This window comes from Anabrus simplex, chromosome 1 (assembly GCF_040414725.1).
Source record: "Anabrus simplex isolate iqAnaSimp1 chromosome 1, ASM4041472v1, whole genome shotgun sequence".
Taxonomy (NCBI): Eukaryota; Metazoa; Arthropoda; class Insecta; order Orthoptera; family Tettigoniidae; genus Anabrus; species Anabrus simplex.
Window position 1 is genome coordinate 313,638,271 of NC_090265.1, and position 13,805 is coordinate 313,652,075.

At 37.6% G+C, this 13,805-nt stretch overlaps 1 protein-coding gene across 3 annotated transcripts in view; it reads right to left on the reverse strand.

Annotated features, from left to right (window-relative positions):
- LOC136856732 (serpin B4-like) overlaps nt 1-13,805 on the reverse strand; it is a 304,832-nt gene that overhangs the window by 250,677 nt on the left and 40,350 nt on the right. For all 3 annotated transcript variants that reach the window (XM_068231104.1, XM_068231103.1, XM_068231102.1), the window contains one exon: nt 2,614-2,790. In XM_068231104.1, coding sequence (XP_068087205.1) covers nt 2,614-2,790 — 177 coding nt within the window. The remainder of the gene's footprint in view (nt 1-2,613; nt 2,791-13,805) is intronic.

The window sequence follows — 13,805 nt, forward strand, 5'->3', positions numbered from 1 at the left end:
AGGGGATGCTGTAGTAGAAACAGCAAGGGAATGCCTAGGAACAACTGTGTGTAAAGATGGGAAAAGGCAAACATCTTGGTGGAATGATGAAGTGAGAGCAGCTTGTAAACGTAAAAAGAAGGCTTATCAGAAATGGCTCCTAACAAGGGCAGAGGCAGACAGGGATTTGTACGTAAATGAAAGAAACAGAGCGAAACAAATAGTTGTTGAATCCAAAAAGAAGTCGTGGGAAGATTTTAGTAATAACCTGGAAAGGCTGGGTCAAGCAGCAGGGAAACCTTTCTGGACAGTAATAAAGAATCTTAGGAAGGGAGGGAAAAAGGAAATGAACAGTGTTTTGAGTAATTCAGGTGAACTCATAATAGATCCCAGGGAATCACTGGAGAGGTGGAGGGAATATTTTGAACATCTTCTCGATGTAAAAGGAAATCATCCTGCTGGTGCTGCGAACAGCCAAGCTCATGAGGAGGAGGAAAATGTTGTTGGTGAAATTACGCTTGAGGAAGTAGAAAGGATGGTAAATAAACTCCATTGTCATAAAGCAGCAGGAATAGATGAAATTAGACCTGAAATGGTGAAGTATAGTGGGAAGGCAGGGATGAAATGGCTTCATAGAGTAGTAAGATTAGCATGGAGTGTTGGTAAGGTACCTTCAGATTGGACAAAAGCAGTAATTGCACCTATCTATAAGCAAGGGAACAGGAAGGATTGCAACAACTATCGAGGTATATCATTGATTAGTATACCAGGCAACGTATTCACTGGCATCTTGGAAGGGAGGGTGCGATCAGTCGTTGAGAGGAAGTTGAATGAAAACCAGTGTGGTTTCAGACCACAGAGAGGCTGTCAGGATCAGATTTTTAGTATGCGCCAGGTAATTGAAAAATGCTACAAGAGGAATAGGCAGTTGTGTTTATGTTTCGTAGATCTAGAGAAAGCATATGACAGGTTACCGAGGGAAAAGATGTTCGCTATACTGGGGGACTATGGAATTAAAGGTAGATTATTAAAATTAATCAAAGTCATTTATGTTGACAATTGGGCTTCGGTGAGAATTGATGGTAGAATGAGTTCTTGGTTCAGGGTACTTACAGGGGTTAGACAAGGCTGTAATCTTTCACCTTTGCTGTTCGTAGTTTACATGATCATCTGCTGAAAGGTATAAAATGGCAGGGAGGGAGTTAGTTAGGTGGAAATGTAGTAAGCAGTCTGGCCTATGCTGACGACTTGGTCTTAATGGCAGATTGCGCTGAAAGCCTGCAGTCTAATATCTTGGAACTTGAAAATAGGTGCAATGAGTATGGTATGAAAACTAGCCACTCAAAGACTAAATTGATGTCAGTAGGTAAGAAATTCAACAGAACTGAATGTCAGATTAGTGATACAAAGCTAGAACAGGTCGATAATTTCAAGTATTTAGGTTATGTGTTCTCCCAGGATGGTAATATAGTAAGCGAGATTGAATCAAGGTGTCGTAAAGCTAATGCAGTGAGCTCGCAGTTGCGATCAACAGTATTCTGTAAGAAGGAAGTCAGCTCCCAGACGAAACTATCTTTACATCGGGCTGTTTTCAGATCAACTTTGCTTTACGGGGGCGAAAGCTGGGTGGACTCAGGATATCTTATTCATAAGTTAGAAGTAACAAACGTGAAAGTAGCAAGAATAATTGCTGGTACAAACAGGTGGGAACAATGGCAGGAGGGTACTCGGAATGAGGGGATAACAGCTAATTTAGGAATGAACTTGATGGATGAAGCTGTACGCATAAACCGGCTTCGGTGGTGGGGTCATGTGAAGCGGATGGAGGAGGAGGATAGGTTACCTAGGAGAATAATGGACTCTACTATGGAGGGTAAGAGAAGTAGAAGTAGATCAAGGCAACGATGGTTAGACACAGTTTCTAACAATTTAAATATGAGAGGTAAAGAAAGAACTAAATGAGGCCACAACACTAGTTGCAAATCGAGGATTGTGGCGACGTTTAGTAAATTCACAGAGGATTGCAGACTGAACGTTGAAAGGCATAACGGTCTATAATGATGATGTATGTATGTATGTAAAGGAAAAAGTGGAGGTTGTCTTGGATTCAGAGATATTCTGTACTTTTGATTTGGTGTTAATTATTGTTGTGAAAACTTAAGATAGACATTTAAAAAGGATTGGTTTTGGACAATACAGAGCCTGGGTCAATTAATTTTTATCCCACTAATGGTGATAAGTTTTCAGGCACAGATCTGAACACACTAATTCACTTAATGCCAAGGTTACTGACAAAAGATGACTTCAACCACATTTCTTGTAATGGCCTTCAAAGTCTGTAAGCTAAGGAAAAACTGACTATTAGAAATTTACAGGTATGGAAGTAGCAAAAAGCAATGTCAACCTACCTGAATAATGGCAAGGGCAAGAAAACAGAAATCTTAACAATGTTTTTACAAAACATTGAAGTAACTTTCCCAGAACAAATGAGCTTCTCTTCAACAGTTAGCCAAATTGATAACAATCATTAAATGGTTTCTATAGATTCAAATAATGCAAATTCATAATATCAACAGGTGTTTTTCTTTAGTTAATGAACATTGTTCCTTAGGACACTTTACTTTCTAGACTCACCTCATTTTCTTCATCTCTTTCAGGATCATTCTTTACATCTACAGTTTCAGGTTCTGGATTTGAATAGTCATCTTCCTCGTCTTTGCTATTTTCGGATGTATCTTCTGATTCTGGTTCAGGTTTCACCCAAACATGCACTACATCTTTCTCATTCTGCTCCGTAATACATGCTCCCTCCTGTTAGTATAACATATCAATTCAACATACACTATTACAACAAACATCTATCATTACATTCATAAGATGTGAGTGCCTTGAATGTTATAAATTCTATCTGATAAAAAATTAATTGTTAAAAATTCATGTACATTACAAACTATTTTAACAGCCTTGGATTAAATATACAACTTTTGTTCATTTAACATTTCTTGGCAAATTAAAAGATGGTTTATGGGGCTGGTTACTTCATTAATAAATTTTCACCTTTATGCAACAGTTACATTAGAAATACTTTAAAACATACCATATGTCCCAAACAGCAACAAAGTTAATTGACTTTTTCTAGATGTTGATGCGTTTGTAGATATTTCGCCTTGTAGCATAGGAAAACCATATTATATCAAAAGTAGTACGTACAGTTGGAAGAAGTGGATAATGGAAGATACAATGCTTCAGTCATTGGTAGAGCTCTCCACTCTGGTCAATTACAATGTTTACAAAGCCCTAAATGCAGATCAGTGGTGAAGTGAAACCAATTCAGAATCAATCAACCACCACTGATCTGCATTTTGGGCAGTCGCCCAGGTGGCAGATTCCCTATCGCTTGTTTTCATAGAATTTTCTTACATTATATCAAAGAAGTTGGAAATTTATCAAACATTTCTCTTGGTAAATTATTCCTATTCCAAATTCCTTCTTTCTATAAATAAATATTTGACCCAATATGCCCTTTTGAATTCCAACTTTATCTTCATGTTGTGATCATCTCTAAATTAGAAACTCCAATGAAGTTTATTCGTCAATTAATGTTATCCCGTATCATCTCTCCATTGAGAGCTTCAAACATACTGTTTAGTTGAGCAGCTTGTCTCCTTACCCCCAGGTTTTCCAAGCCAAAAGTTTGCAACATTTTTGTAACACTGCTCATTTGTTGGAAATCACCCCACAGCAAATAGTGCTGCTTTTCTCTGGATATTTTCCGGTTCTCGAATCAAGTAATCCTGGTGAAGGTCCCATATTCTAATTGTGGTCTTAACAGTGACTTACTGTATATGTTCTCTCCTTTACATCCTTACTGTGACCCCTAAATACCCTCGTAACCATATGAGAAAATCCGTAACCTTTATCAACAATTCCATTTATGCGAATACTCCAATGATGATCTAGTAAGGATGTAAAGGAGAGTGCATATAAGTCTCTGGTAAGACCCCAACTAGAGTATGGTTCCAGTGTATGGGACCCTCACCAGGATTACCTGATTCAAGAACTGGAAAAAATCCAAAGAAAAGCAGCTCGATTTGTTCTGGGTGATTTCCGACAAAAGAGTAGTGTTACAAAAATGTTGCAATGTTTGGGTTGGGAAGAATTGAGAGAAAGAAGACGAGCTGCTCGACTAAGTGGTATGTTCCGAGCTGTCAGCGGAGAGATGGCGTGGAATGACATTAGTAGACGAATAAGTTTGAATGGCGTCTATAAAAGTAGGAAAGATCACAATATGAAGATAAAGTTGGAATTCAAGAGGACAAACTGGGGCAAATATTCATTTATAGGAAGGGGAGTTAGGGATTGGAATAACTTACCAAGGGAGATGTTCAATAAATTTCCAATTTCTTTGAAATCATTTCGGAAAAGGCTAGGAAAGCAACAGATAGGGAATCTGCCACCTGGGCGACTGCCCTAAATGCAGATCAGTATTGATTGATTGATTGATTGATTGATTATCCTTATATTAACACCTGGGTGATCCCCTGAGGTAATTTTCCCCCCATCAGCACGTTAATTAAAATTGAGTGGACTTCTCCCCTCGGTCAAACTCACTACCTGACTTTTCACCCAGTTTACCGTCATGCCATTGTCTGCTGTCCATCCCACAATATTGTCAAAGTCTTTTTGCAGCCACTCAAAATCCTACAATTTATTTATTACTCTATACAGTACATCATCATCTCTGATACCAGTTATTTAATTACAACAACAATAATAATAATAATAATAATAATAATAATAATAATAATAATAATAATAATAATAATCCACTTCCATCACCCAGCTCCCGCTGGGTTGCAATATTTATAGCACCATTCCATCTTCCTCTGGTAGAATTCATTTCCCAGTTGAATATTTTTACTGATCAGCATCAGTTCACTTCCAATACTGTCCAAAATTTCATAGTTTTGTCCCTTTATTTTTTAATGGAGGAACTTGTGATTAAATAACGGTAAGGGACGTTTCCACAAAAGTTGAATTAATGCATGTAAATAACGGTAAAGAACTTTCTATATTAAAATTAGAAGTTAATTGATGCTCAGCAGATGGCAGCACTAAGCAGTTTCAAATATTTGAACTCATCTGCAGGCGACTTGCTTTTGACATGTAAACAGTTGCAAAGGATAGCAAAATGGCTGATGGTAGCAGTCGAGTGTATGATTCTTATGTGCAAGGTGTGTATTTAATGGACTTTTTAGAAGAATCTGTGGAAGATATTGATACTGATGACTTTCTTAAAGTTAGGCCCCTTTAAACAACAAGCATCATCATCATCATCATCACCATCACTTTCTTAAAGACCAGGGGAGTTGGCCGTGCGGATAGGGGCGCACAGCTGTGAGATGGCATCCAGGGAGATAGTGGGTTCAAACCCCATTGTCGGCAGCCCGAAGATGGTTTTCTGTGGTTTCCCATTTTCACACAAGGCAAATGCTGAATCTGTACATTAATTAAGGCCATGGCCACTTCCTTCCCATTCCTAGGCCTTTCATATCCTATTGTCGCCATAAGATCTGTGTTGGAGTGACGTAAAGCAAAATATTGTTTTAAAAAAACCTTTCTTAAAGATCCAGACTATGCTTCTGACAAAGTTGACACATTTGAAAGGGGAAATTATCAGGTAAAATTATCTATAACTTATTCACATAAATAATGTTAAGTGCTGTACATTACATTGTTTGCTTGCTATACACAAGCAATGGGAACTTAACCATAAGTGTTTAATTAGGTTAAATGTAATTTAACTTTTAAACCTATGTTTTAATATCATTATGGGCAGAATGAGTACAAAAAGTGACTATACCTGTCACACATTCCATATGGATATACTTTTCTTGAATTAAAAAAATCTGAATGGTGTAAATGTGACTTATAGTATTTTAGTTTTCTAGCACCATCAGCCAGTTTCTAACAGTGATTGTCGACAGAAATAATATAATCAAGATGATGGCAATAATGAAGACTAAAACATTTTGCAAATCATTAGCATTTACAGATGTAAACAGTGTTAAGCGCATTCATTTATGACAAATAATGAAAGTACACATGGACATTAATTTATTTAGTGATTTTTTTGAGATAAGAAATAATGTTAAAATTCTTATACTGAAATAGGCAAGTTTTAAAAACCCCAAATGTTGTAAAAACGTGTTTATTGCCCTTGTTTGATGAAGGAATTTCTTCTCTCCATTTCTCAAAACATGTTGCATGTCTCGTACCCTTATTTACTCCCAAGGCCTCAATTTATTTTCCTTTCCTGTCACCTGTATAGTCAACACTACTGTCTTACTAATTTCACATTGATTTTCATTCCATAACTTTTAATAATCTTACTCAATATGTCGAGTTGCCCCTGTACTTCCTCTCTGCTCCCCACACCACAATATCATCTGCAAACAGCATTACTTTCAGCTCCCTCTCCCCATATTTTACTTTTTTTTCTCCTTCACAATTTTGTCAATAACCATTATGAAGAACAGTGGTGACAGCACACTGCCTTGTCATAGTCCAGTTTCATCCCAAAACCACTCTGTCCTCCCCACATATGCCTGGACACTGATGCAAAAACTTTTCTACATTGCTTGCACATATTCTACAATTTCTTAATCAAACTCTTTTTGTTGCATTATTTGGTCTTTGGTCTAGATAGCCTTTTCTTAATCAATGAATCTCATCACCAAATCTATTCCATATTCCATTAACTGGTTCATACTGAATATGGGGTCTGGTATTGATCTTCCATTTTGAAAGCCTCGTGCCACTTCATGAAAGTGCCATTCCACCTTCCTTCTAATTCTCCTTCCTAGTACCCTTTCATATATTTTTCCTACCCAAGTTAAGTGAGAGTTTCCTCGATAATTTCTGTATCATATACCTTCTTGTCCTCCTTCAATATAGGTATTAGTACTCCTTTACTCAGTCATTTAGTACTGATTTTTCTTTCCAAATGCATATAAATATCCTATACAGCCATTGTACAGGATGGCACACGAATAGCTGACACATTTACTTTTAGAATAACAACTTTATTTTTCACAGAACCCTAATGAAATTTTAGACATAGGTAGCTTGGACCCTGGAAATACATTTCACTATATCACATGTTGAATGTGACCTCCACTATGGCAGACAACCTTTTCAAGACGAGTACGCATGTTTCTGACGACTTTGCGGCACAGGTCTTCACGAATTTCACTGCAGAGCTGCACAATCTGAGCACACATTTTCATGCGGCCTTGAGGTCTCGAAGTGAAGAGTTTTTCTTTCAAATAGCCCCATAGAAATAAATTACAAGGATTTAAATTTGGGCTTAAAGGAGGACAGAAGAATCTGCCATTATTGTTGTACTGTGGGTAACATGAGAAATTACACGATCACCAAATACTACCCTGCATATGATAGGGAGTTCCGTAGCAAGAAGTTGAGGCATGAAGCTATTCTCCAGCATGTCTTTGTATCGCTGTGCATTAACTGTCTGATTGAAAAAAAAAAATGGTCAATTTAACGCATGACTTGACAGAGCTACGCACACACTCACTTTTTACCCATACATGGTTTTTGATTAATAATGTCTGGCATTTCTGTAGCCCAAAAATGCACATTTTGTTTATTAACTGCCCCGTTGAGATGAAAATAGGCTTCATCAGAGAACCAAGTGTTAAACAGAACTTCATCTTTATCTTGAGTCCATAAGGCGTACTGCAATCTCTTCTGCCTGTGAAGATCTGTTAGCTTGTGTAGTACAGTCATTTTGTACGGGTACGAAAGAAGGTCACCGCGTAACGTTCTTTGAACTGAACGGCACGACATTCCACTTTCTCTTGAAGCTCCCCATGTTGACTAGTGTGGGCTGCGCTGCATGGCAACCCTCAGCGCAGCAATGTTTTCAGGAGACCGAACTGCAGGTGAACACAGTCGCTTTTCTTCCTTCACACTGCCATCTTCTTGAAATTTTTTGTATAAGCTAAGGATGGTGTTCCTTGCTGGTGCCCACCTAGTCTGACATACAGCTCGAAATTTCCTTTGTGTCGCCGTAACACTTTTGATTCGCAATGAAATATAACTGTTTTGGTGTGCTGCAGAACGCAGAGTCGGCCGTGAATGGCCATGGCAGAAAATTCACCAGAATGCAGGCATTTGGAGCCAAAGCAGCAGTTGTCAGTTCTACAGTTATTTCCATGAAACAGGGAAGGTGCGTGCGAAATTTGAACAACATAGTAAATAAGTTGCATTTTATATTTGCTTTTCAAATGTGTCAACTATTTGTGCGCCACCCTGTAGATCAATGGGCGCCTGCAACTATTTCCACACACACACACCATTCACCCAATCCTACTTTCATTCCTGTGAGAGCTGTTTTCACCTCTTTCATTGTGATTCACTTTTAGATTCTGTCTTCTCACACCCAACCTCTATCATATTGTGTACACATCTTCTCATGTTCAAGAGTTCATTAAAATACTCCTTTCATCTTTTTCTTACCTCCTCTGGTTGCATTATTATCTCTTCCTTTATTTTCCCTTTTAAATTCCTTCTGTAGATCCTTTCTTTCCTGTTCCTTCTTTACAAGTCCACGTAGCATCCTTTTACTGCTATACACTTCCTTTTCCAACTTTTGTATAAATCTTTCCAACTTTCCTTCTTTTCTTCATTTAACTACTTTCTTGCACCTTCTTTCCATTTCCTGATATTTTCTTCTACATTCTTCCATCTTATCTCTATTCCATACTTGCATTGCTTTCTTATTTCTCACTGCCTCCTTTACCATCTCATTCCACCAAAGGGTCTCTCTATCTTTCACTCTTTCAGCTATTCTGCCACAAGCACTCTCTACACAGCTTACAAATGCCTTCTTGAACATATCTCACTCCACTTCCACACTCTCCACCTGTTCTGTGTATGTGTGTTGTTTTAAATTAATTTTGGAATTTATCTTTTACTTCTACATCTTTTTATTTCCATACTGTTTTCCTTTTCTCTTATTTCTTTAATTTTCACTACCTTTTTCCTACTTTAATTTTTTGCTACCACTACCCTATGGTCTTCATCAAAGGCTATTTCTGGCAAGGCTGTTACATCTAACAACCATCTATAAATCTGCTCTTTCCACCAGAAATAATAATTAGTGTCCTGCTGTTTCCCCATTCATATCTTGTAGTCTTTCTGCTATTCTTGAACCACATACTGCCCATAGTTATTTCTCACACAAATATCTACCAATTTCTCTCCACTCTTCATTCCTCTTTCTATATCCAAAAGATCCAATTATTTCTTCCATTCTTTTTCTGTTACATTTCACCCTTGCATTTAAGTCTCTCATAACAGACACTTAAAAATCCTTTATTTCTCTCTCCATTGTCTCCAGAAATTTATACTATCATCTTCTTTGCATCCAGTCTGGGGTGAAATCCTTTACTCCATTCTTTGTCCTTAACTGTATCTTTATTAATCCATCACATGAAGTCTACTTTATCTACACACTCGTGTAAGAACTCCATTCTTTAGCTTATCATCCATGAAACGGCAGTATATCATAACCCTCAATTTAAGCGAAATTGACATTTTGCCATTTTCAGGCTTCTGGGTTATGTTTCCACCTTCAGTAAAAATGGCATATGCCCCCAATAAATATTTCTATTTTATTTTCATGGAAAACAAAATGTAATCTTTCTACTATTCTTCTTCCTGAACCACGTATTGCTGACACTTAACTTATTTCTCACAATAAAAGAAAGCCAAGATGTTTTCAATGAGTGACAAAATGTCGTATCCCATGCCGTTAGGGTTATGACATTTTGCTTTCAGCATAATCTTATATGCAGCCACAATGGCATAATGTTGTATCCCACAGATGTGAGGGTTATCACAAATTGCAGGTAGCCATTTTATTTGTTTATGTAGATATTTTGTAGTAAGCTGTTTATTGTGATCACGTGTGAAATGTGTGCCTCAAGCTGCAGGATAAACTGTGTTAATCTGTGCGAAAATATTGTGAGATACTGGTAGGAGCTTTATTTCTTAATTTTCTTGTAGTTATAAGTAGTATGCCCATTTCACCCATCCATGTAAATACGACTATTATGAGCATAACCTCAAATGAGCGAGAATGTTTACAGGCATTCTTTATTTTTCTCTCTCTTCTTTTTGAAGCCTTACTTTCATATCTGTTACAATTTGGCACTTTTCTGTTCTTTTTAAGGAATAAAATAGTGTTTAGAGCTAAACGTATGATAGAAATGGTGCTAGCCGAGTGTAAAAACAAATCTGTAGAGGAAATGAATGGCAATCAATTAAGGTTAGATCATAATAATGACTCACTGTGCACCTATATGAATTCCTGAAAACTGTAGGCCTACAAATCAAGCACAGTGTAATATGCTTGAAGACCCCGAGAAATTACCAGTTTGTTTGCCTATTACAAATGATGGTTTGGCTGGTAGCAATAATACAATATCATATCCGGATCATGTTTATATGTCCTGGAAGCAGATGATGGGGAGCTGTTCATATGAATGACATACCAATACTAGATTCCTCTAACAAAATGAATGAAGTGATAGTGTTCCAGAATAAACTGTAAATAATTGCAATAATTCTAGCATTACTGCTCATTTCCCTTTAGCTGCTGATATTGCAGGGGCACCCATGGAATTGGAAAAACTTAGGAAAGAACAAAATTCTGCTACAGACACCAACATTTCTATCGTAATAGTTAATCCAGATGCTTCACATATGCCTTCTGATACAGAATTTCATCCTTCCCCACATGATACTTCTTTAAAGCAAAAGAGGGCTAATAGTAAGTGCCGGAGTAGAAATTTAAATAAAAGGCTATGTACGGAAGGGGACTGATACATATGTTATAGGACTAAACAGAATTAAGTTTTACAGGACCAACCCAGAAATGAAAGACAATTAAGAGATAGATGCAACTCTGAATCATGTTGGAAATATGCAGAACGAAAATGTGATGACATTTCTGAGGAGGAGCAAAATTATGTATTTCAAGAATTTTCGTCAATATTGTCATGGGAGCAGCAAAAGGTATTTGTTGCAAAAATGTTACGAAATTAGTACCAAAGCAGCAATACATATCTGAAGAAGAATCTCAGAGAAGTGTTACATTCCTTATTTTTTTTTTTTTACAAGTTGCTTTACGTCACACCAACACAGATAGGTCTTATGGTCCTTTATTATTTGAAATTAAAGAACGGTACTCAGGAACCTGTCTGCAAGAAGATGTTCCTCTCTATGCTGGAGTTAGGAGAATGTTCTGTGGGAGATTGGGTGAATAAAAGTTCAGCAGAAATGTATGCTTCAGATGAAGTCTTGGTGAAGAATGGGAAGAATGACAGACCTACAGCTCATAAAGAGTGCACCACGTATTCAGGCTAGTGCTTTCTATTATAAAACCAATTTAACATGCCATAACTTCACAGTCTTGGTTCTGCAAAATCAATACCGATTTGCCAGCATCAGTGTTTGCAACTATGATTATTGATCACATATCAAAACAGGAACAGTATTTTTAGCAAATGCCTTGCTAGACCATGCCTCAAAAACGGGCAGACAATCATGCACAAGTTTCAAGGAAGGGGGCACACGTAAATGTAATGCGATTCAGTCCACAGCATAATAGAACGAAAACTGAAGAAAAGACCAATCCATCTATCCCGCAATCACATTACCATCACGCAAGAAGTAAGGAAAAAACCTTTCCCACACGAGGCCAAATGGATAAACTTTGACGTACGTTGATTGGCCTGATAATCCACATAATATAGCGACGGAATTTCTAATGAGTGCTGAATTTCCTTCTGTGTGTGGATGTGTTGATGGTACTCTCATTAATATTGATGTTTGTCATCATTTGAGAGGTTATTTTTTAAAGTTGCCAACAAGGATGTCTCATTTCTCCTTGCCGGGCTGAGTAGCTCAGACGGTTGAGGCGCTGGCCTTCTGACCCCAACTTGGCAGGTTCGATCCTGGCTCACTCCGGTGGTATTTGAAGGTGCTCAAATACATCAGCCTCGTGTCGGTAGATTTACGGGCACGTAAAAGAACTCCTGTGGGACTAAATTCCGGCACCTCAGCGTCTCCGAAAACCGTAAAAGAGTAGTTAGTGGGACGTAAAACAAATAACATTATTATTATTAATCATTTTTCCTTGACAACTTCTAGTACAGCTAGCTTCTTGTAATCAGCTCTCTTTCCCATGATTAAAATTTTAAAACCGCCGTTACCACAATTATACTGTCAAGTTTGTCGCAAAATATAAAGCATTAAAATCATGGAGTATTATACAGTTTGCCCATGGAATAAACTTGATCGGATCACTCATTTGCAAAAGACTTTTCACTTTGCGAAAAAATTGAAAAGTAAAACCTAGATCATGGTGGAACAGGAAGACTTTGAAAAGTGCAAAGCTGAAAAGTTGCAAAGTTCATTCGTGGAACAGGCCCCAGCTCGGCAACTTATCGAAAAATTCGGCATTTTGTACGCACCAGGCCGGGAACTCTCAGTAGATGCTATGATAGGTTTCAAGGGAAGATTTATCTTGAAACCTCCTAGGGAAAGCCACCAAATGGGGTATCAAAGCATGGGGTATTGCTCACAGTAGAAATGCCTACCTTCTGAAATGTGAGATTTACAAGTGGAAGAAAGAAATGCGGGACCAGAATTTATTATTAGGAGAGCAGGTGGTTTTACACCTGACAGAGTCATACTGGAGAAAGTGACAGCACGCTTACTTTGATAACTTTTCAGTTCTGTAAAACTGATGAAATTATTGCTAACCCATAACACCTATTAGTTGTGAGACGAGGGTAAATAAAAAGGGTTGGCCTGATCAGTTTACGAAACATGCACAACTGAAACTCAAGCGGGGAGAATGTAGGAAAATGCAAAACAAGGGTGTAACACCTACAGTCTGACAAGATAAAACAAGATAAATGTACTGTTCTTATACTGTCAACAAATTCGGATTCTGTGAATGATGGTACAGTGAAACGAAAAAAACAGTAAAGGCAATGAAGAAATAGAAATGGATGTCCTTGGGCTGTTATAAATTATACAAAATTTATGGGTGGCGTGGACATCAGTGATCAGAAAAGAGAATACAACGGGGTTGGGCAATCATCTAACAAATTGTGGAAATTTATTTTTCATTGCATTGTGAACAGTTTCATTCTTTATGATATGAGTAACTGACCAGCTCTCATAGCTCATGGAAACAGACAGCTGAACTTCTGGCACAACTTGGTAAAACAGCCGATCGAGAACTTCACGTCTCACAAATGTTCGGGCAGGAAAATAAGTTAACCCATCGGCTGTCCATCTTTTCTTGTGAAGATACCTGGTCATGCCAAAGTGTGTGTTTTGTGTTTAAAAATGAAGAATAGGGCAGCTTCTGGGAGATGCAAACAAACAACATTCAAATGTAAGCAGGACTTATGTGAAGGTAATAGTGTACAGCTGAGGATGACCATACGTAAAAAGGTTGAAACCGGTACTGCAGATCGAATTTTTATATAAATAAATTTGTATTGAAAAGGTGGAAACTTTCTTGTCTATAACATACGATGACTGTCAATACAGAAAATGAAACTGATAAATCAAGACGTGTTTTGTTTGTCTAACACTTTCGTGTGTGATGTCTTTGCTCACTGAAGTTGTCTGCATTAATTACGTGTCATTTTCTTCATGTTGCTCATTCGTTTTGGGCCCTAACTCATTCATTAAATGATACATTTATTGGTCCAGGGATC